The sequence below is a fragment of the Pleurodeles waltl genome, chromosome 3_1 (assembly GCF_031143425.1).
Source record: "Pleurodeles waltl isolate 20211129_DDA chromosome 3_1, aPleWal1.hap1.20221129, whole genome shotgun sequence".
NCBI classification, from domain to species: Eukaryota; Metazoa; Chordata; class Amphibia; order Caudata; family Salamandridae; genus Pleurodeles; species Pleurodeles waltl.
In genome coordinates, this window is record NC_090440.1 from 74,177,521 (window position 1) to 74,201,969 (window position 24,449).

At 45.2% G+C, this 24,449-nt stretch overlaps 1 protein-coding gene across 2 annotated transcripts in view; it reads left to right on the forward strand.

The window, feature by feature from the left end:
* Positions 1–24,449, forward strand: part of SLC1A2 (solute carrier family 1 member 2) — a 266,017-nt gene that overhangs the window by 178,856 nt on the left and 62,712 nt on the right. For both annotated transcript variants that reach the window (XM_069221837.1, XM_069221836.1), the window contains 3 exons: positions 2,778–2,930; positions 7,981–8,231; positions 14,215–14,380. In XM_069221837.1, coding sequence (XP_069077938.1) covers positions 2,778–2,930; positions 7,981–8,231; positions 14,215–14,380 — 570 coding nt within the window. The remainder of the gene's footprint in view (positions 1–2,777; positions 2,931–7,980; positions 8,232–14,214; positions 14,381–24,449) is intronic.

Genomic DNA, 24,449 nt, shown 5'->3' on the forward strand with positions numbered 1-24,449 from the left:
TTTTGTTCACCCCCTCCCCCGTGGTGGGCCAAGTAAATTACTCTGCTCTCCAGCAGATGGAACAAAGACCTCCCCACATAAAAGGAGCAATTATCATTGATTGACCCAGTTCTTGTGAGACTAAATGGGTAGGGATGAATCTGATAATTAGCTTTCACACAGCTCTTAGGCTGATTCTGCCCAGGCCCACTGAACAAAGGAGGAGGCCCAAACCTCTGGAGTACACCTTTTAAATTTTGGTGGGATCGGTTAAGGTAGTGATGTCAGCCAAGGGCAGAGATGAGGCCTTAGGAGGAACTCTTTCAAGAAAAAATTAAGTTGCCATGATGGAATGTCCTAAAATGCAGTATGGAAGAGTTTTGACATGGGTGGGGTATTGACGAGGGGTGCCTGGCATATATGACTTTCCACCACCACTTAAAAACCCCTGCACAAGAGAGAGAGAGAGAGATAGTGGAGAAGACCCTAAACTGGGAGGTGATGCCATCAAAAGGATGCCTAGCTGGAAAATTCCAGATGCCCTGTTGAGAAAGTCTAAAGACTTTGGCCCTCGTTACGACCACAGTGGTCCGAGGTCCACCGCAGTGGAGGTGACAGTCTCACCACTGCAGGCCCCGTGGTGAAGACCTTCACATCATGAGCATGGCGGTGTGGCCGACTGGAACAGCCACACCGCCGCGGCCAGTGGGGGCCTTCTCTGGGCCGGTGACATGCCTCACACTGCCGGCCGTATTATGAGGCTGCAAACCACCAGGGTTTTCGTGGCAGTCACCCCGCCTGCCACAAAAACCCTGGTGGTAACGCACCCGACAACAGAAAAAAACATTCCTGTCGCACCTACACGCACCCACCACACCTATACACACCCATGCAGACACACACGCGCACACCACAAACATACACTTTTCGTAAACCTCCCCCACTATTACATTTGTCACGCCTACCTGTATGGACCACACAGCGGCCCACGTCAAGGTGGCCATCTGGAAGGGGGCAGATGACGGCCAATGGTTCACCGCCGTGCAGTGACTGCTGTGCAGTGATTTGCCAGGTAATATGGCGGACGGAGTCATGATGTTGTGGCGGTGCTGGTGTTGGGATCGCCTCTCTCCCACCCTGACGATCTTTGTAATCCAACCACATTGGGGCGCTCTCCCGTGTTTGTCTCGTAATGTGGCGGTCAGGAGACCACCATCACTGGCAGTATTTTGGCAGCCGCGTAATGAGGGCCTTTATTCCATATGAACCCAGGACGAGGATGAGTCTCTCCAGGGCCAGTGGCACTTGCCATTTATGCTTTTGAGGACCAGTTGGGGAAAGACCTGGACACCACTACTCCTCTGGGTGATCTGCAACATGGCCACAAGGCCATTTGACCTGGGAAGTGCCGGCAGGAGAGGCTCTGAGGCTGGTAGCAGATGGGCTGCTCAAGATGCCAGCAGGAGAGAGCACCATGAGCCAGACAGGTGAGAAGGCTAGGGCAGGTAGCCAACACACCTAGCTCCCTGCTGACTCCCATTTTAAGGCACGGAGGCCTGTTGAAAATGCCTCCTGGTAGCTAGGCCTGGCAACAAGGACCCGAATGAGCCACAGATTAAAAGAAAAGGGCCCTGAACTACCTCCACCAGGCCAAAATCTGGCCTCAGGGACTCCAATCCCTTGCACCCAACGCAAGACTGCCCCGTGGACCTCATCCTTCAGGGTAGACAGATCCAAACCAATGAGATGCCCGCCAAGTTCCAGCACGATAATGGAGGGCCCTTGGATCCTATCTGTGAGGCTCAGAATAACACAGAAGGACAGCAAAAAGGAGAGCATTACAATGCCCCCACTGGAAGCTGCTCCAAATCCCACTCCCCATTTCTGTGACTGCTTTAGCAGAGGAGGCACAGCCCAGAAGCAACACACCAGCGAGGACACGGTCGCGGGAAATAATATGCCGACATCCATGCCGACAGTGGATTGTGCTGGCCAGATGTACAGCTTCCTCAGAAGTTTGGGAGTGGGTTCCCCATGCTGCCCTTGAGAAATAAAAAGAAAAAAAACCAAAGTAACTTTGAGACTGACCAGGGCACCCAAAAGGAAGAGTTCCCAAAGCTAGTAAGATATGGTGGAAAAACCCGCTCAGATGATATTCATAAAGTGAGCCACTGAATGATCAATAATACCCCACATGGCCGAATTTCCCTAGTCTTGTCTTCTTGTGATGATGCCAGGATTGCGATCCCTCAAAGTTGCTTTTTGGAAATTACCTCTCAGTCTCCTTGGGCATAGTGAGGATGGACCAAGAGAGGCTTACCTTGTTTTAAAGCATTCCCAAATCTGGATCATTTGATTTTTGGCTCTTGAGTGTGGGGATCCCTCTTGTCAACCTATGGTTGCATTATGACGTGTGTAGATAGTGAAGGAAGACTCTGTCTCACTTATTTATTTACTTTGAATTGAAATGTTTTATTTAAAAATACAGAATTATTTTGACAATTACTGCAATGCCTATCCTTACAATGAATACATATGAATATGTTTATTGTCCCCATTGGTATTGATGTTGGTACCATGTCATATGGCTGTTTTAATAATGTGGTGACACTGACAAAGCCAGTAGGCCTGCCCTATATATTCTCAAATCCTATTATATTGGGAAGATGCATCTGATATAGTTGGGAGGTATTGTGATTATGGGGTTTACAATCTACTAAGAGTATAATGTAATATGAGGGTATTTATTCTGGAGTTAACAATGAATTACCAACTGTGGCACCTCTTTATTCCTTCAGGTGTTATCATGGGAGCAGTGAGTGGGGGCCTCCTGCGCATGGCATCGCCGATTCATCCTGATATCGTCATGGTGATCGCTTTCCCGGGAGACATTCTCATGAGGATGCTAAAAATGCTGATCCTTCCCCTGGTCATCTCCAGTTTGATTACAGGTGAGATTAATATGCATGCCCTGTTTTATAGCAAGTGTTATTGAGCCTAATTCGGTCAATTAAAGAAAGTGAGTTAAAGTGAGTGATTGGGCTAAAAGGGGGGTTGCCTGCAATCATGTAAAGTGGTCAAGTGGTAAAAAGATGGTCAGAACTCGCTTCTCCTAGTTCCCTATTCATGAAACCATCTACCCACTGGTAAATTTGTGGCCCTTATTGTGGAGGGGACCAACGTCAGCTCTGTACTCCCCAAGAGGCTCCAGAGTCAAACTTCTACTTTGTCCTGAGCCTTCAAAGGAAAGTCCACATCAGACCTCCTCTGGAATTAATTTACTGGCTTCTATTAGAAGCAAGAAACCAACGCAAGGTTATCTGTACTTTATGAAAAGTGTGGTGGGCTATGGGACCAGTGAACCTTGTCATCGGCCACACGGGCCCTTGTGCGTAATGATTGCACATGGAAGGGGGACTGTGGAGTGCAGGATCTAAATTTGGAAAGTGTCACGGGTCAAAGCCTGAAGTCTGAACCTTAGAGTCTGTGCTAAATGAAGAATTTGCTTTCTGGCTGGGGTATATTATGAAGGCTATTAGATAAAGTCCTATCCTTTGCTAGCTGGTCTCTAACTTCCTCCTTCCCCACTTGTACTTTTAAGATCCAACCTCAGCGCTCTTAGGAACCACCTGCCAATACGCATCGCTCTATAAAAGTCCTTGATAAATAATTAAATTCTCAGTAATGCGAAGAAGCTAACAAGAGCCACAGAAGTAATGAGTGGGTTAGAATTCTAGGTGCTTTGTCTTTTACGGTAAATCTCATACCTTTTTAGGGGCGAGCGCAAAGAGCTCTGTCCCTCTTCTAACCTCTCTTTAGGGGGATTTTAACCACCCCCATGCTACGTCAGTCACTTTCATTGGTTCATGGGCTTGCCTTTTAAAATCGGCTTGTTTTAATTCGTGAAAGGCATGCATACATCATGCCTTTTCCGGTGTTTAGCCCTCCTCGAGAGCACCGGTAAACTACTGGAAACATACGAGGCTCCATGTTTTCCAGATGGTTTCTGGACTACTTTTTCTCTTTATTTCGCAGCGCGATCGCGGTGTGTATTACACAGCACGATCGCGCTCATGGTTTTTTTTCTTCACATAATGTGGCAAGAAAAGTCTTGTTAGGAGTTTACAACGCTAATAGCTCTAACTCGACGCAATGCCAGACCCGCTGCATTGCAAATGCTTGTTTATTATGAGTTTTTAACACATTTTTATATCAGGCTACTGACCTCTCAGAAAAACTCTTGACAGCAAGAGCAAATCCACTCAGACTCTTCTCCCCTTGAAGAGAAGATCCAATCTGGATCTGTGCCACAGATGTTTGCATGGAATGCAGAATCGTTACTGATCTCAGATTTTGCAGTCAGATTTTGAAAACTATCAGCAGATTTTGGAAATTTTACAAACTACCCACAGTTTCTTTTTGTTCCTGTACTTCCAGGCAAAGGGGATATACAGAAGCATTGCGAAAGGGGAGGAGCTGATATAGCAAAGGAGGTGGACTCGAATTGGCTGATAAAACATTGTCTTATTGAGGGAGCAATAGCTTAGTGTGTTAGCGGCTCAGCTGGGCTGCAGGCTGGGAGATGCAGTGGGCACCTTATCTGTGTGTCACTGCAGGAAGCCTCCCTGCTCTAGTCAGTAACCCATCCAATGATTGCTTGAGCTCCCCGCAATGACTTTGAGTGGAAGTGGCGGGTGCCTCCTTCGCTGACTACCTCAAACATGGAGTAGGATATGAGGTGCTTAGCAAGGACCTGGACCCTGAGATCCTGGTACAGTAAGTGCCAGGAGAGATAGTTAGAAGAAAGACCACCCCATAGAGTATTTCCATTGGCTTAATTTCTAGATTTTCAAGAATAAATTATAGTTTCTTTTTCATTTTTGGCATTCTGTTGAGAAAAATGTATGTTATTTTAACAGATTTTCATGGTTCCTGCATATATTTCTCTTCAGCTAGCAATAGAAAGCTAAAAAAATATTTGACCAAAATGTGATTACATTCACGCTGGTGCAATCTTGCGATACTTCCAGCATTTTATGTAACGATTGCTATGCAAAATGCCTGAGATCACGCCATGTTGTGTCATTGAGACTTTGGCCCTCATTTTGAACACGGCGGTTCAGGCTGGCGGTCTTTTCATCGACTGCCAGGCCCCTGGAAAACCCGCTGGCCGTATTATGTTTTCCCCACCAGGCCGGTGGGCGGAGATAGTGTCTCCGGGGAACACGGGCGTAACATTAAGGGCGGCTCCATTAGGAGCCGCCGCCAATGTTGGTGTGCGGTAGGTGCAGCAGCACCCGTCGCGCGTGTCACTGCCCGTAAATTGGGCAGTGACATGTGCGACAGTGGCCTGCACGGGGGCCCCTGCACTGCCCATGCAAAGTGCATGGGCAGTGCAGGGGCCCCAGGGGTTCCCCAGGGCACCCCCTCCGCCAGCCTTTTCCTGGCGGGATATCCCACTGCCGGCATGGCGGGCTGAACTGCCATGTTCATAATGACCACCTTTGTGCGGCTGAAAAACCCTTGGCAAGGGAGCAGACAAACTGTATGTGAGCTGTTGTCAAGTGTAATACTGCACTGTTTCACTAAACTCAAATGTGCCCTTGTGCCTTAAATGGACATAGTGACCTTTTTGCACTAAAGAATAGCACAGAAATTCTGAAGCCAGCATTTCACATAATAGTACGTAATCACATGTAATTTTAGGAGAAATTTGCAAATGTTTTTCAAAGTAAATTACTCAGATTTTGCTCATATAATGGGTGGGAGGTGTGTACTCAGGCTGGTGGTAACTGGTTGCTTTTCACTACTGACGTGTCACAAGACACTTTAGCTTGTCTCTCTTGTGAACCCATTCTGCAAAAATAATTGGTTCACAACTTATTTTTTTGTTGGTATTGGGGTAAAATTAATAGTGTATTTAATGCAGATTGAACTCCCTTAAACTCCTCTTCAGACATGACCGAGGCAGAGGCGATGTCCTATTGGAAAAGTGGGACAGATTCCAACCAGTAGGGCTGGGGCAATGTCAATCACCCTTCAGGTGATTCTCTGAGGTGATTCTCTGAGGTGAAGCTCATTGGTTGAAAACTTTGCAGCATAAGTGCATAGTATGGTGAAGCCATACTATGGTAACAGCGTTGATTGCCAATGAGAACCTAAGAACAGTCTCTACCAGGAGACACTGGGACTGTGGGCATCCAACATATGGCAGCAGATGAGCTATGGAAATGCACCTCTCATCCAGGTGTGGTCCCAAGGTGCTGGTGGCTGACCAGCGATGCTGTGCAGATGTGTGCATCAGTCCTTGCTGCTTTTAATGTCTTACTTGATAGCTATGAGGGTCCACAGAGGGTGTAAACCAAGTGCTTGGCAGTATCAAGGACAGTTAGCGACGTGTTTCAACACTCAAGAACAACAATGTACCTTGTTGCTTTTCTTGAGATGGTATGGCTTGGAAATGACCATTACATGTATATTGACCTGGTGTTACGTTTTGTCTAGTGAAAGGGGCACCTCTGAAATGATTGAAAAGTTGCTGCAATATATGTCACTGGGGAGATTTTCTGATAACTTGCATCCCAAATGTTTTCTGCCAATCTGATCAGCGCCGTTTCTAGCCTGACCTTCAATTCTTTCAGAGCAGAAAAATTTGATTTTCATCAATGGTGAAGTAACTCCTGCAGATAAGAGTCCGGCTCTAAAGAGGCGTCAGAGCTCTGCACAAGCAAACAGCCCATCTATGTTCATAAAAACATCTGTAGGTAGAACCAAAGCAAAAATAATAGTAAATGTGCCTACGGTATCCTACATGGAACGTGTTGACACAGAGAGGAACATAAGTTAATGAAGAGGAAGAAACTGGGGAAAGAGCAAGAGCTAGGAAAGGAGTATTGCAATGGGATGGCTTTTTACTTAGCCGAGGATAGATTCAACACGGGGATGGCTTAGGGAGAGCGGCGCTGGGGGAGACCAGATTTAAGTCTTCACCGAAAGGTGCAGCACAGGGAGTATTCATAAATGCTTTTAAGGGGGCATTCGCCGGTTACAAAGAAGGACTGTTGTTCACCAGTTCCTCACTTTCATATAAAATATATTGATTCATTACACCGGAGGTAAAGGCCACCGTCAAGTAATACCAACTGAGCAGCAAGTAATACTACCTGAACAGCAAGTGATACCACCTGAGCTTCAAGTAATATCAATTGAGCAGCAAGTAATACCTCCTGAGCAGCAAGTTATACCACCTGAGCATCAAGTAATACCAGCTGAGCAGCAAGTAATACTGCCTGAGCAGCAAATGATTCCACCTGACCAGCAAGTAATACCAACTGAGCAGCAAGTAATACTACCTGAGCAGCAAATGATACCACCTGACCAACAAGTAATACTACCTGAGCAGCAAATGATGCCACCTGACCAGCAAGTAACACCAACTGAGCAGCCAGTAATACTACCTGAGCAGCAAATGATACCACCTGAGCAGCAAATGATACCAACTGAGCAGCTGGTAATACCAACTGAGCAACAAGTAATACTACCTGAGCATCAAGTGATACCACCTGAGAAGCATGTGATACCAACTGAGCAGCAAGTAATACTACCTGAGCAGCAAGTGATACCAGCTGAGCAGCAAGTAATACCACCTGCAGTTGGAAACCACTTAGCAATAGTCAAACCATCAACACCCAGCCTGGTTGGTACTATATCACCCTCAATAGTTTGTTCCAGGCATAGATCGCACCCCAACCTTCTCAAGTGTTTTCCTGTACTTAGAAACATTGTTAAATCATATACAAAGATGTGCACCATTACAGCTGCCTCTTGTTTGTGAGTCTGGTGCTTGACAGTGACACAATTTGAGCAACATTCCCTAAATGAAGAACACATTGAGGCTTTTATTCATTTTTGGTAGTTAATATATTTCCTGTTATTATGTATTGTTGACTAATCTGCACAACTCTTTAGTAACTCTCATCTGTTTTACTCTTCTCCTCACAGGTCTATCTGGTTTGGATGCCAAAGCCAGTGGCCGGCTGGGCACGCGAGCCATGGTGTACTACATGGCGACCACCATCATTGCTGCTATACTGGGGGTCATATTGGTGCTGGTGATCCACCCGGGCAACCCAAAGCTCAGAGAGCAGATGGGTCAGGGGCAGAAGAACGACGATGTCTCCAGCTTGGATGCCTTTCTGGATCTCATTAGGAACCTCTTTCCTGAAAACCTGGTTCAAGCCTGCTTCCAGCAGGTAAGCTGTGTTCCATTTACTTATGCAAGTGTATTGGTGAAGCTCTCCTTGCCACCTGGTGGTTGTGAAAAGTATTAGAAAAGCTGAACTTTAGTCTTGCATTTGATTATTGGTTGCTCTACCCTTCACGTTTCACATGCTATAGTCTAAGCATCAGAAACCTCACATGTGGAGGGAGTCAACGCTGTGCTGTACTGTGCGTCCTAAAAGGCATCCTTGATGCTGCTAAGTGTCTCATCAAAGACCTGAAGAAGTTCAACCACATGAACCCTACCTTAAAGGAGCTACTCTGGCTGCCTCTCCAAGCCTGCATCACTTTCAACACATGCTACATCACAGAAAAGGCCACTATGAGTGGCACTCTCGCATACCGGGCAGAGAAGATTATCACTTTAGGGTGACTGCCCCGCATGAAAAGCGAAGACATGGCCATACAAGAAACAAAAAGCTAATAAAAAGAACAAAATAAATCATTCTGCATTTATGTCACTAAGATCCAGAACAGAATCCTCAGTAACATCAGAAGAGAGCCTGTTCTCCGGCAAGTGGGAAAGGATCTGAACTCTTACCTCTATGAAGGACACCACATATTTATGGAATAGCTTTTATCCACAAATATTATACCTCTTTTAAACCACTCTAAATAGTATTTAATGGCGCTTGCCAACATTGAGTGCTTCATTGCTGCTTTCTTGCGAGGGGATTGCTGTACAAATATATACACTTACATACATACACACCTACATACTTGCATACAGATGTAGATAACTGATCTTCTGTGGTGTCCTCTTGCAGTTTAAGCATTGTTAGAAGTTCTCCTGAGCACCTTCAATGTGTATCTCATTTTCTCCTCTAATGTAGGAGATTGTAAGGTGTATTTTTTTGTCCACCTGTAATTTTATGAGAAGTTTTAGAAACTTGCAAATGTTGGTAATTTGGATAGCTAATCACTGCTTTTTAACTGAGTCTGGGCTTTTCTCCCTGGTCATATCCAGTTTCAATATGAAGTGCCAAGTGGCAGAAGTATCACAGATGTGAGACATTACTTGCGAAAAGTTAAACTTGCCCTGTTGAAACCTGAGAGAGTACTAGTTAAAACACAGTGACTAATGCTCTAGAAGTCTAGAAGCCAGGATCACTGACACAAAATCCTCTAGGCACAAGGGGGTTAAGTCCATTACAACGTTTACAACAGGATCAGGTCAGCCAAACATAGTATTTCTATTCTGGAACAAAATGTTTGTTTCTTATTGTATTCTGCCTCTACTAATGCAAACCTATCAGTTGTAGAAACTCAGGATCATATTTATTAACAAATTTCATCTCCCTTGCGCCACACAATGGGGCGTAAAAGCAATGCAACTCTTAAGTCAGATTTTGCAAGTCACGCAAGGCCACCTACATAAACCTAAAGTAACTCAATACAACTCGCTATATATTGTATCACTTTGCCCTAAGAAGGCATTACATGGGTGGAGAGGGGGTATTTCCATGCATCCACCAATTAATTTTGGTGCGTTCCCGCAACTTATCATCACTGGTAGACCTGGGAATGCATCAAAATGCTACGCCTCCCCAGCTGAGGCGTACAGAGGAGAAATATCTTTATGTCTCCTCGTTTTGTCATTTTTCTGTGTGTGCTGCAGAATATAAAGAGGAAAATGCCTCTCAGGATTGTTTTTTTGCAGCAAGTTGTCCCATCCTGTACAAAAGTATCCTGCTTACACTGCAGACCCCCTTGTACCGTGGTGCGAGGGTGCCAGTGTTGCCTGTAGGCAGCAATTTGTGCACAAGTGCTTGGAAAAAGCAAGAATGGGTTGTATTATGTTAAATATGGTGCACTCCTGCCCTTTCCTTGTCACGTAGCGCAGCACAGCAAGGTGACTTGCTGTGCTGCGCCGTGCGATTTCTTCATAAATATGCCCCTCACTCCTCCTGTGTTTTTTTTATTTCAATGAAAGCACAAGGCTGTGGCAGTGAACGGCAGTACTTCCTCGTTATAGATCTATGGGCATGTGTAACGCATCTGTCCAACACCACCCACTTCTGTTAAATAAGATGTATAACATTTCCTTCACCAAAGTTTTCTTTTCTTGTTTCTTTTACGCTTCATTTCATCACTCTGTTTTAGAGCACAGAGAAAAATCTACCACAGCTTAAATAAATATTGCATTATATTGTAATAACTAGCTCTGTTTCAATTCAGGTCCCATTAAACATGTGCCCGCCCCATGTGACACAACATGAGTGGGTTACTGTCAGAAAGGATTAAATTTGGAGTTGGGGCTAGCTGGAGCCCAAGATGGCGGCACCTCTTGTGATATCCTGATTGTGGTCTCTTTTCATCAACTGTCTAGTATCCCCAGGGGCTGTCGGAGTAGTTGAGGCAAAGACAATTGTGGCTGAGGAGCGGGTGCCTCTGAGGGAGCCATCAGAGAGGACACCTTGGTGACAGAGATGGTCCCTGAGCGTTGGTGCTTGCGCAGGCTGACAAGATGCTCCACTGCTGCGATGGTAAAGGAATGGATGAGATGGTTGGACTGGGAACTGCCAGAAGGAGAGAACCCAGGTGGCCTAAAGTCTAGTACCCAGTGTTGTTGAGGTTGGAACTTCTGAGCTCTGCGGTTAAACTGGGACAGCGGAGAAGATCTGGATGCTGACGGAGCAACAGCTGGTGGGACTAACCGGCTGCCAGACAGTGTCCATAGTGCTATGAAGACAGCGGAAATTGGTGATTCCTAACTGCTGTATCATCCCTTACCTCCTTGCAAATTGCAATGCACCGTGGCCAGTGCACCCTAAGATGGCCAGGCTAGTCCTCTAAGTTCTGATTTTCTTCCCTACCAGGTCCCTTCGCTGTTCACCATGGCGGATAAAATTAGCAAAAACAAGGACTTTTTTTAAGCCTTGCAGTGGAGTAAAGGGTGGAGGCAGGGAGATGGTACCTAGAGTTTGCTGAACAGGATCTTACCCAGCTGGAACTCATACTCCTAAGCTCCATCAAAGGGTTGCATTGGTCCCCACATTGGAAAATATAGTTAGAGCTGTGACGACGATGGAAGACAAACTCACAAACAGAATAGCAGGGATGTAGGAAGAGCAGATAGTGCTGAGAGGAAGAGTAACAGCCCTGGAGACCAGATGTAGAGAATTATCTTCTGCCGTGGTGGATAGGGTCTTGCGGATAGATTCAAAGCTAGAATGTTTAGACAACTTGCAGCAAGAGCCTCTTATGGGATACTAGGAGTTCCTGTACAGATTTCAGAGGTGTCACAGCAGGACTAAGTTTGTCCCACCCTCCGGGGTCTGCTGGAACTCGAGAAGAAGGTGGTCCGGCAGGTTGTGATTACTGCGGCCAACTGCCCCAAGATACAAAGGAAATAACATGGACACATGCAGTGCTGTACTGGTCACCCTGCAAACTGAAGATGATACTACTGAATGCCACTAAAAAGGGGAGAGTCAAGATGAATGGTGGAGACCACAGTTTTTTTCCTGAGATGAACATGGAGTTGTTGTGTAGGAAATGTGCCCTCATGGATATGAAATCCAAATTAGCGTTGGCTGTCTTTCCAAGTTGTTGACAATCGGGGAAGACCTTTGTGTTTTCGCCAGAGGATTCTGCCCTTGCAGTGGGACCTCCGTCTTAGAATGTATGGGTTGCATGGTTGCTTTTCTACCCTACTAGTATTGGAATGTCGGTGAGAATGTTTACCGTAGGTCAGTGGTCCTCCTTTGGGTGGGAAACGATGGGAGGAGATCCTGCAATTTATCAAAGTATGCTTTTTTTCTCATCTGTTGCTTGTTGGATCCATGCCTTCCCTTTCCCCCTTGCCCATTAGGTCTTTTGTGCTGTATTTTGGGGGTTGATTGCCAGGGCCTGGTTTTACTGATGTGAGGTATTATGGAGTTGTGGTGAACTCAATTCTGTCTTTGCATTGTATTTTGTAGTGGTCTACTCTGCAATTTGATGTTAATTAAAAATATTTAATCCTAAAAACGATTACATCAATAGCAAATACACATTTGGCTACTATTGATTCCAAAGAATAGATGGACGCAGCTCTTTTCCTGACTGCAAGGGTGATTAGTACAGGACATGAGCGTCTCATCTCCAACACCATGCGCTCTTGAGTATTGACCAGGCATGGAAGTGAAGCAAAAACATGTACCTCCATCCTTCATCAAACAGGACACAGTCATTTAATTGCCAGTGTTAACTAGTAAATTTCTGCAAGCTCTGATTTTAATTTTTTGAAAAGTAGGCAAACAATTAACTTAAAGCATGCTCACTGTTGACAATTTGGTGGCACATGACAGATGTTTCCAGCATAAATTGCATGATTTGCAGAGACGAAGCTGGAACAATTTTGCTCTATTGAAATCATCCATTATCAATACCAATGACAGGGCTCTGCCAATTAGTCGTGTATATGCTTTGAACAAGAATCAAATAATCAAACAAGGCCTTTGCTCAATGTCAATTGGAGGTTGTCCAAAGAGCTAGTGCCAACCTTCTGCGGGTGTGTGCCTTCTATAGATTTGCACCGCGCCGGCTCAGCATGTCATGTTTACATAGATCATACATAGTGAGTGTATCTCAAGGACAGACTCTTGCCTATTCTCTTCTGTGTCTGAATATCTTGTTTACTGACCTATCAAATGCATAACATATGAAGGATCTAAAGGTATTGATACAATGTTGCCCTGTCAAAACCCAAAAAAGGACATGAAAATATTAAGGTATTTAGTTACTGGCACATCAAAACCACAAAAAGCAACAGCTTAAAAATCATAGGTCTTCCAACTTTTCTTAAATTGGACAACAATGACAGATTTGATTTCATGATGTCAATCGCCAGATTATTCCAGCAGCAGGTTCATGGTCTCTACAGTAGTTTGGCACCGGAAATACTCATTTTGACAGCTGTGATCTCCAACCATTGTTTTTCCATTCATCTCAAAGGCCTGCATGGCTTTTAGTCTTTCAAGCTGTCCTTCCAGGCTATCTACTCATAAATATTTTTAAGTCACAGAAAGAGCCTGCAATTTCACTCGCTACCATGAGAATACAGAAGCAGGTCGCCACCTTAGGTACGCTATGACCAATGCCACAAAATTGTGTATTTTTTTGGAAGTGATCCAGCACCTTTTAAGAAATATCTCCAGGAAGGGCGCCACATGTCTAAATCCTATTATGGTTCTTTCTCGTATGGCCCTGTCCTCTTCTGGGAGATAGGGTTTAAGTTTGGAGGGCAGCTGGCTTAATCAAATAGTTGACTTGGCTCTCAAGCTTTCTACTGAACACCATCAGAAAGGTTTTAAACTTGATAGAGATTTATCGTACATTTGCCTAAGCACAGATGGCTGTGAGCAGCACCAGATTGCTCATTGTAGGACTTGGGAACACAAGATCAGCATTCCACACATGGAGTCCTCCACTTGCAGTGATGCTCTGCTCAAAACTTGGGACGACTGATGGGTGAAGAAGGACTTTGAGGAATATGGGAGGAGACACAGTTATTTCTTGTAGGCGATTGATCAAAATGCCTCAGTCAATCTTCTGCTTCCCCCAGCCACAATTTCACTCTGATCTCCAGCAGTACTGTATCTGTACTTTGATGAGACCTGAAGCTAGATTACCACTCCCCAAAGAGAACTTTTTCTTCTAGGTGTTTGGTCAGGTTCCTTATGAGCAAATTCTCAGGAGTTATCATGGAGTAGTGGGTCGCAGCTATTGATCTGTAACTTGCAGGATTATTTGGAATGCATACTGGCGTTGTGAGTAGAGGAGCAACTCGCATGTGTTTCAGGATTTCATGGATATTCCCGTCCATTGCTGAGCAGTTGATGGTCTCCAACTTTACAGGGGAGTCCTTTGGCTCAAATCCTTTACCAGAGAGGTGAGAATGGGATAAATAACGTGAAAGGCCAGTGAACTTTTGTAAACCTACTAATTGGCTTTCCTTTATTTTTTTCTCAGATCCAGACAGTGACCAAGAAGGTGGTGGTGCAACCCCAGCCGGAGGAGCCCTCCAACATCACAGAGTCTCTTTTGGCGTTGGTAAACACAACTGTGAATGAAACCGCAGAAGTCAAGGTGGTCCTGAAGAAGACCCTTGAGTTCAAGGATGGAATGAATGTTTTGGGTAGGAAACCCGTCAATTTCTGTTCCTTGGCTATTTAATGTACTGTTGCATTGAATATTTGTATAGTGCTTCACACCGTCCTAAAGGCATCTGAGGGATGAGAGGAATAAAATCCAAAGCAACAGATAGTGGGCCTCAAGGGTGCAGAGTACATGTGGTCTGAAGGTCCTAGCTCTGTCTGCATAGTTCACTCATAAATCTAATCCCGCTGGAAATAATGACACTCATTGTTGCTGCTGAGGATTAGTTCATCAGACAGCAACTCTCTCCAGCTGCTACAATAAAATTAATATTCCACTTAGCTCTTTTTCCTAGTTGGACCATCCATGTATGGCAATGCCATGTGCTTTTTTTACTGGGGGAGATGAGAAGGTCACAATGGTTTGTCAAATGAACTATGGCCCATATTTATACTTTTTTAGCGCCGCATTTGCGCCGCTTTCTGATGCAAAAGCAGCGCAAACTTACAAAATACAACTGTATTTTGTAGATTTGCGCCACTTTTGGGTCAAAAAATGACGCAAATGCGGCGCTAAAAAAGTATAAATATGGGCTTATGTGTCTCATCAACATTTGTGCCAAATGCCTGGAATCAACTTCCCCTCATCCTGCACCTGTCACCTAATGGAATGTTCAGAGGATACCCACATGTAGTCTCAAGTAATATTAACATTTGGCACAGATTTTCAATCTTTATTAAATTTTGATCGGCCCTATTCTCCAATGACCAGTCTTTCTAAAAAAAAAACATGTTTCCTTTACACAGTGATATGTGGTCTGAAAATTCACATGAAAACAAAGATTCCCCTCTTTCTGGGTCTGTTCTAGCGATTTCGAGCAGTGGTTCCCAACCTGTGGTCCGAGGACCCCTGGGTGTCCACAAAGCCTCCCCAGGGGGTCTGCGGCTGCTTAGAAAATGTAATAATATCAACAGATGAGGTCCCCAGCTGTCAGTAATGAGTCATTGAGGGGTCCCCAGATTCCAATAATGGTTCAGTGGGGGTCCCCGGGTTCCAGTACTGATAAAGTGGGGGTCCACAGAAGTCAAAAGGTTGAGAACCACTGATTTAGACTATTTAAAAATTACACACAGATGTTTTCTCAAACACAGAATATAAGACAATAATGCACTAAGCTGAACGTTACTCACAATATTACATTTTAACATACTCAGAAAGGCCCAGGTATTTTATTGCACCGCGTTGTATTGTTTGGGTATTTATATAAAACGTTGCTGTTACAGTAAACACAGCCTGTGAATTGGAACAGAAACAGCAGGGCTTTATGAAGTGCTAACAAAATGCTGTGTCAGACTTTGTGAAGCAGCATCTCATTATATTTCGTGTCACCTACTGTGGTCGCCTATCACCTTCAGTTTTTCACCTACCTTGGGTAGCTATATTACCTTCAGTTTGTTGCTTATAATGGTCACCTAAATCATCGTCCATTTGTTTCCTACCCTGGTCGCCTATACTACCTTCAGTGTGTTGCCTACCATGGTCACCTATAATACCATCGGTTTTCCACCTCATGTGGTCACCTGTACTAGCTTCAGTTTTCTGCCTCCTGTGGTCACCTACAGTACCTTCAGTTTGTCGCCTATCTTGGCTACCTATATTAAGTTCAGTTTTCTGCCTGCTGTGGTCACTTATTCTAGCTTCACTTTGTCGCCTACCCTGGTCACCTAAGGTACCTTCAGTTAATCACCTACAGTGGTCACCTATAGTACCTTCAGTTTGTCGCCTACCGTGGTCACCTATAGTACCTTCACTTTGTCGCTTACCGTGGTCACCTAAGGTACCTTCAGTTTGTCGCCTATCGTGGTCACCTATTTTACCTTCAGTTTGTCACCTACCGTGGTCACCTATAGTACCTTCAGTTTGACGCCTATCGTGGTCACCTATAGTACCTTCAGTTTGTCGCCTACTGTGGTCACCTATAGTACCTTCAGTTTGTCACCTACCGTGGTCACCTATAGTATCTTCAGTTTGTCGCCTACCGTGGTCACCTATAGTACCTTCAGTTTGTCGCCTACTGTGGTCACCTATAGTACCTTCAGTTTGTCGCCTACTGTGGTCACCTATAGTACCTTCAGTTTGTCACCTACCGTGGTCACCTATAGTATCTTCAGTTTGTCGCCTACTGTGGTCACCTATAGTACCTTCAGTTTGTCACCTACCGTGGTCACCTATAGTATCTTCAGTTTGTCGCCTACCGTGGTCACCTATAGTAGCTTCAGTTTGTCGCCTATTGTGGTCACCTATAGTACCTTCAGTTTGACGCCTATTGTGGTCACCTATAGTACCTTCAGTTTGTCGCCTACTGTGGTCACCTATACTACCTTCAGTTTGTCGCCTACCGTGGTCACCTATAGTACCTTCAGTTTGTCGCCTATCGTGGTCACCTATAGTACCTTCAGTTTGACGCTTATCGTGGTCACCTATTTTACCTTCAGTTTGACGCCTACTGTGGTCACCTATAGTACTCTCAGATTGCTCCATTCCGTCTTGAGAACATTATATTAAGCTTGTCATGTACACTCAGTTTTAAAGTCACTGCAATTTACTAACTTCAGCTTACTAATGTACTTATTGAATGCCATTATCATTTTATTTCAAGTTCTGTATTTCTAAAATTCACAACAATCATTTTGATTGTGGTATGGACAACAATATATGTCTATGGACGGAAAGCTTGTCTGCTGCAGAATGTGTGCTACACAAATGACTGTGACATAACATATCCTAACCTTCCTTGTGTAAACACCAGCAATGTGCAGATTGGGTTCCTCTAGGGGGGGGCTGCCGACAGAATATCAGTGACGCAAATATGGGTATTAACCAGACAAAGTGAGCGTCCACTGGATTTGTTTTTTTTGTGTATTTGTGTGTGTGATTGTGTGTGCTTGAGTCTTTGTATATGTTTTAATGTTCTGTATGAATGAGTAATTATATTTTCTGCCTTTCTACCTCTCTGTGTCTGTGGGCATGAGGTTCGACTGATTGATCAACATCTATGGGCGGTGGGGGGCGTCCCACCAGGTGGGGCTCATGGAAAACGTAATGGTGGTCACCGCAATGTGAAAGTGCTGTTACTCCCTGACAGAAGTGTGGGCCTGGCATAAGGTGGCCGTGCAAGGCATTCTGTGGGATTCTTTGGCATGATGCGGATTTTCTTTGGCACAGTGGAGGCCATCCAAGACACAGTGATGGGTATTGCATGTCTAATAGAGGTCAAAGCAGTTGTAATGATGCCCCTGGCACAATGTGGCCACACTGGCGTGTGTATTGCTGTACTTTGCATAATGGTGGAAAAGTCCCTCAACTGTGTATTTTTTGTGTGTGAATGAGGCCAGAGCTCTGAGACACCTTAGATATGAGGAATGAATCTGCCTCTTGTGAACTTGAACAGAGACTAAAACTGGCTCCAGAAAAAAATAAGGACAGGCCAGGACAGGGCATTTTTGTATGTGGTCTCCCACTGCCCCAACATCTGAAAAGGTCAAACCCTTCTCTTGCTTTCCCTCCACACCTCAGAATAACCCCACCCTACAAACTACCTAGCAATCAGAACCCTCCAGCATTAGTAGATACATACCATGGCAAGACAACCGAATATATTTATTTAAATGTTATCCATTTCAACGTTTAATGAAAACAGCACTCAGCGTTTTCATCTGTGAGAATGTCTATTCTTCAAGCAGAAGTGCAACGTCTACAGTTTACTTTCACCATTTGCTGCACAGCTGGATGGGGCGATGCCCCATTTCTTTTGGCAGGATGGTCTTGCAGCTTGAAGAATTTACAGGGCCACGTGACCTCAGAGGAGGCCATTTCATGCAAACTGAGAATTCGTGCTGCGTTAAATACGCAGGATTTGTTGAGATAAGGCTATACCATAAATACATGCATACATCAGGCATGCACGCGGACAGTCAGGGCGAATGTTATAAAAACATGGGAAGCCGGGGTCATTTAACAGAGCGAAGGCAGAAAGACGTAGGCGGCCATTACATTATGGGATGAAATCTGATAGCATTATTGCATCCAAGAGGTGCATATTATTAATGTTTATCTCAATGCACGTTTTTCAGGAGGAACCATTCTACCATCATGTCACTGGCAGGTAATACTGGAGATATTTCACATTGAACTTTGGCCTGTCTGGTGTTTTTCTGCAGGTGTTGTTCATAGCTGTCAGGTTTGCTCTCAGGTTGTGTGGCAAATTCAGAAAGTCCTGGCTTTTAGCCAAAGACTGTTTTTAAGCTTGGATTTTCAAGGTCCATACTCCCACTGATGATGGCAAAACGATATGCCCCAGAATGCAGCATTCTTTGGAATAAAACGTCAGTATTGGCTCATGGTATCACACTCGACATGGAGCCACGTGGCAAAGATGGGTATTCGTGATTACCCCAAAAGAATAAACAACCATGTTATTAGGAAACATATTTTACTGGAATATGATAATGAGTCTGGTCCTTGCAGGTTTTCTATTTGCCTCTCTTTTAATGCGAATTGTGCACTTGTAAGTAAGAAACAGTCGAAAGTGAGTTAAACAGAACACAATGCTGTCCACAGACAACCAGCCACACTTCATCCCTCGATTCTGTCATTTCTACTTGCATCAAATAACTGATGCTACTATTACTCACATTAATAGTACTCAATTTACCGACCTCATAAGGATAGAAGTATGAGTCAGTCTGGCATGGATTTCAATTTGTAACCCACAGAGTTAGGGGCGAGTGTTTAAGTTTCTAAGCTATCATGTTGACTTTTATATATAAATATACACATTGAAACAACAGGCCATTCTTTACTGCTACAAAGACTTCTGATCATGCAGAATGCCACAGCCAGACTCATCCTTGACCTTCCCCGATGATCCCACATCACACCACACCTCAGGCAACTCCACAGGCTCCCCGTGCAGAAGAGGTGCATATTCAAGCTGCTGACGCATACAAAACCCTTACACAAACAAGGATCTGCCTACATTAACCACTGCCTGAATTTCCACCAACCATCAGTAACATTACATTCCACCCCCCTATCGCTTACCCACACTCCGCGCGTTCACTGACGCAGCAGTGGGGGACATGCCTTCTCCTACATAGCAGCAAAAACCTGGAACAGCCTCCCCATGCATCTCGGACCTTCACCCCTCATCCGGAATTCCGCAGAGCCCTCAAGACCTGACTATTCAAATGAGCCGCTGAGACCTGCAAGCCCCTGGATACCCTCGAGGGTGATTAGTCATGCTTTACAGATTGTGTTTGATTGATTGATTGACAGTGCACAGTCTGACCCTGCCTAACCCTTGTAGCAGCCCAGAGTCGGGCAGATCACACAGGCAGCAGCCAGACCTGGCGGTCCTCCTCTACTTGACTCCACCTTCACGGGTTCTTTCCGCCTGTTTAGAACAGGCACAAAATGTCTGCCATTTTCTTCCCAGGTTAGGGAAAAATACATATGAGACTCAGAATTTCTAGGTCTGCGTAGTTATTTCTCATTTTGGGGTGAAACTTTGAATAGCTGGAATTTGGTGAGGGGATAATGCCTGAAATTTGAATTCTGCCCCCCCCCCCCATGTTTCCTTGCACCAAATTCCAGCAAGAAACTATGTGGTCTTTGTGTTATGGGATTATGCTGTTGTGTATTTTGATGTATTTTCAATTGTGGCAAAACAAAACTACCAGTCTTTGCTTTCATTCTGCATATTATTTTAGATCAGGTCAAGTGTGCCATGTCTTAGGCACACAGTGAGAGTGGCCTTCAGGTCACTATTAGACACGCCAAGGAGCATTGGGCTTGTCAGTGCTCAGCAAGAGGCTTAAAACTAAACCCTTCAAGGGGATCCCTTTCAGCATCAGGACCGTGAATAGCTGCAGTATATGGGGTCTCCGGCAGAAGTGGTTTGCAACCACCGAGAGTGGTGGGGCGGGCAAATGGGTGGGGGTAGGTGCATGCACATGTGCACTACATGAAAGGAGGGGGGACATAAAATAAATAAAACATTAAAAAACTTACCTTGTTTGAAGTTGGTGACGGGACATGTTCTCCTTGCTCCGGTTTCCTTCTTCGCTCCAGCCTCCATCCCAGGCCCCATACAACTACCTTAACCAATCCTGGTGCTGCTCTCATGCTGGTAACCAACATGAGAGCACCGCCAGGATTGGAGAGAACGGCCTCTCTCGGTGCTCCAGAGGGCACTGGAGGCCTGGGCTTTCTCTAATCCAGCTGTTTTAAGACAGCTGGGTAACAGACGTTTAAAGTGTGCATGTCTGGCCAGCCATCGCAAGACGGCCGGGCAAAGGGACATGCGCACTTTGAACAAATGCACAGGCTGCACACCCTACTCCCTGCCGCTGGCACTTAGGTAGCCCCGCCCCGTCCTGACACTCGGTTCAGGGCAGGTGATGAAAAATAAAATGGTGATAAATTAACATTATCACCATTTTATTTTTCATCTTTGGGCAGTGTTTGGGGGCATTTTTCCCAGCGGGGCGACGCTCCTCCGCTCTAATGGAGGGGCCACCCCTGGTCTCCGGGTCCCCTCAACGCATGCAGCAGCATCATTTTGTGTTACGCCAGTGGCTCTATATAGCAAAATCTGATCCCATTTGTTTAATGGCCAACAAATAAGCAACAAAAAAAACTCACTGATGTTTTTGATATTTAAAATCTCCTCGTGGATGTTTAATCTGGAAGTAGGAAAAAAGTGGGTTTTACTATTTGCTGGTTTCACAAGCCAGCTCTGACTGATGGGTGATGTTCAGGGTCTAAGCAACAGTGCCTTCTGGTATCATCTGTAAATTAGAAACCAGTGAGTTATAGTGTACAGTGTCGCCTTGTTTATATTACTTAATACTGGGAAAAATCTATAAATGATCATCATTTGTTTCCTCCCTTTCATGCAGTCTATCTAGGATGACCAGATCTTGAGGAGCAAAACCAGGACAGGTCAGACATAAAAGAAGGACTAAAGACTTTACTCTCACTTTTATATCCTGCCTGTCCCGTTTGTTTTGCGTAGCTTTGTGAATGTGTGCCTATACACATGCACACACACACACATTTACAAGACTACATATATAAAATTAGCTATGGCTTGACCTCCCACCCTGCACCCCCAACCCGCTCCCACCCACCTCTCTCTGCTCTCCACTCGTCTCTCTGCTGGGAGCAGACAGGGGACTGTGCTGCCTGGCCTTGACAGATAAACTACTTTAATTATTTCATACTTTACTCATGCTTCCCTACATTATCTGACCTTTGTCCCAAAAACATGGAAATTTATTTAATGATCTGACCTTTTGTCCCAAATACCGGGACATTTCTTTAAAATTAAGAGAAGCGTCAGGACATCGGGACAGTCCTCTAAAACCCGGGACTGTCCGGGGAAATCAGGGACGTCTAGTCACCCTAAGTCTATCCACCATGTAACCTTTACTTCCACCTTCCCACCCCCTTTTCAAAGTTGTACCATTCCGTACTTCTTTCCTTGCTTTTAATGGTTCTTCCCCTCTTCTTTTTCTTTCATTATTTGCATTACATCGTTCCACTTAGTCACTTCATCATTCTCTTTTTTCTTTCGCCTTTTCCCCCTCGTTTCTTCTTCACGTGTTTCCTCCTTTCCTGTGTGCTTTTGCATCATTCCTTCATCACCTGTTTCTGCCACACACGTATTCTCCCTCCTTCATTTAACGTCCTTCTGTTTTCCTGCCTTCTCTCTTCTCTCTTCCATCCCCCGCCCCCCACCCCTCGCCGCCCTGCTTTGCTCCCTCCCCCGTCTTCGCTTTTGTACGTCTGCCCACATGTAATAAAGATCTGCAATCCTGGGGTTTTATTAAAAACACTTCAGGCGTCCGCTTAATGAAAACACGGAAACGCTGTGTGCGGAGCCCTCGCGAGAGTAATTGCTGGGAAGGTTATCTGGGCTCGAGCAGAAAGAGCAATGCCACCCGTGTTCATTGGGCAGACGGGGTGATGCACGGTGCCAGCTTGACTGACGTGTTGGGATTTGTGCCCAAGGGACCTACTTGGGAAGCAGCCAAGCGATGTACCTGAGACCGTGGGATCATGTGGAGTCCCACAGAAAGGGGGGGGGGGGGGGCAAGAGAAGGCGCTATATAAACGGGTTGTGTTATGGTTAAGGACATGGCACTTGGGGTACCTGGTCCACATACATCTACTGACCCCATCATGTAATGCATGTTTGTTTTGGCCGTCGCAGTGACAGCTTCTTGTTGCCAAATACACCTGCCACTCAAAATGCAGGATTTGTAACTTGACTTCTTTTCCTGTTTATTGCATCAAAGCGCATGAAGACGTACACAGTTGTGCTGCCTCGAAGCTCTAAAAGAAGTGTTAGCAGTGCCCAACTTAATGGTAATTACTTTATCAAACATTCAAGAATGAGTTATTTGCCTTGCCAGGGTTCAAACTCATGACCTTCAAAACACAATAGAAGTCAACAGCTGGCGCTCAACCCACTGAGCCAACGTGCCTACCTGTCTAACAGCCCGACGGCTGACAGCATGCCCGGGTGAAAGGGTGGGCAGTTAGCTCGACAAGCGCTACATTACGTAGGCAGCTGCCTTAGGATGCCAGCACAGGGGATGCTGGATTGCAATAAATGGACCCAAATGCCGTTTTGGACAGGAGCAGTGAAAAACCTGCATGCCCTGATGGTGTGAATGCACAGACTTTAGTACAGGCAGAGTACCGGTACTCTCTCATTAATGCAGCGCCTGGAAGTACGTGGCAATGCTTTGATCAGGCATGCTCAGTGCTGTTTTACAATAGGCACAGCGACCTCTACAATGATTTTTGAGTATTGAACTGTGTTTTTAAATAACTTTAGGTACAAACATATTTAAACTCCTTGAATAGTTCATTTTAATCGCAAAAATCTAGTCCTGTGCGTATTTCTTATGTTTACAGATGTTTTCTGAAGTTTGGGGACTTTATAGAGAAAGCTAGGAGTACCTTAAAAATCTATGACTGTTGTAGACCACCAGTGGTCCTGCTGCACTAAATTAATTCATGTGGACGTTTCAGCTGGGGAAAAAAATCTATACAAGTAATGGATGCTAAGTGGACTTGCCAGTGTAATATTTAAACATATTTTTCCTCTGTAGGGAAAATATTTTTTTCTGTGGCAAAACAGCTTTGCCAGTTGCACCGTGTCCCATGGCAGCGCTCTTTTCCGTCACCCACCTCAGAGAGGCACTTTATTTCATCATTGACTGATCTGTTTCCAGGTTGGGAAACTAAGTCCCTGATTTATACTTTTTGACGCAAACCTGCGTTAGCGCAGGTTTCCGTCAAAAAGTATAGCGCTGGCTAGTGCCATTCCAGAGCGCCAGCCGGGCGCCATATTTATGGAATGGCTCAAGCCGGCGCTAAGGCCTGGTTAGCATAAAAATACATGACGCTAACTGGCTGGGGGAGGCGTAGGGAAAGCTGGAGGTCGTCTGTGAAAGAATGACGCTAGTCAGTTTAGAGTCAAAATAATGACTCTAACCTGACTAGTGCCATTGTTAGACGCACAACCCCCATGAACATGACTCCTGTCTAAGTAAAGACAGGAGTCATGCCCCCCCAGCCTAATGGCCATGCCCAGGGGACTTAAGTCCCCTGGGCATGGCCATTAGGCACAGTTCCATGCAGGGGGCCCAAGTTAGGGCCCCCGAGAGGGAATACAAAAAAAAATTAAAATACTTACCGGGACTTACCTGGGATGGGTCCCCCATCCTGTGGTGTCCCTCTGGTATGGCTGTGGGTGTCCCTGGGGCCAGGGAAGGGTACCTGTGGGCTCGTTCCATGGTCTCTGACCATAGAAACATGCCTACAGGTCCCCTAACGCCTGCCCTGACCCAGGCGTTAAATAATGGTCCAAAGCAAGCTTTGCACCATTAATTGACCCCTCCTCCCCCTCTTCGCCATTTTAGCACAGGGGATAAATATGGCGCTAAGGCCATACAGTCATTTTTTGCACATGGACGCAAAATAGGTTTCCACGTCCCAAAAATGGCTTTGACTCCAAAACTTTGGTGCTAGAC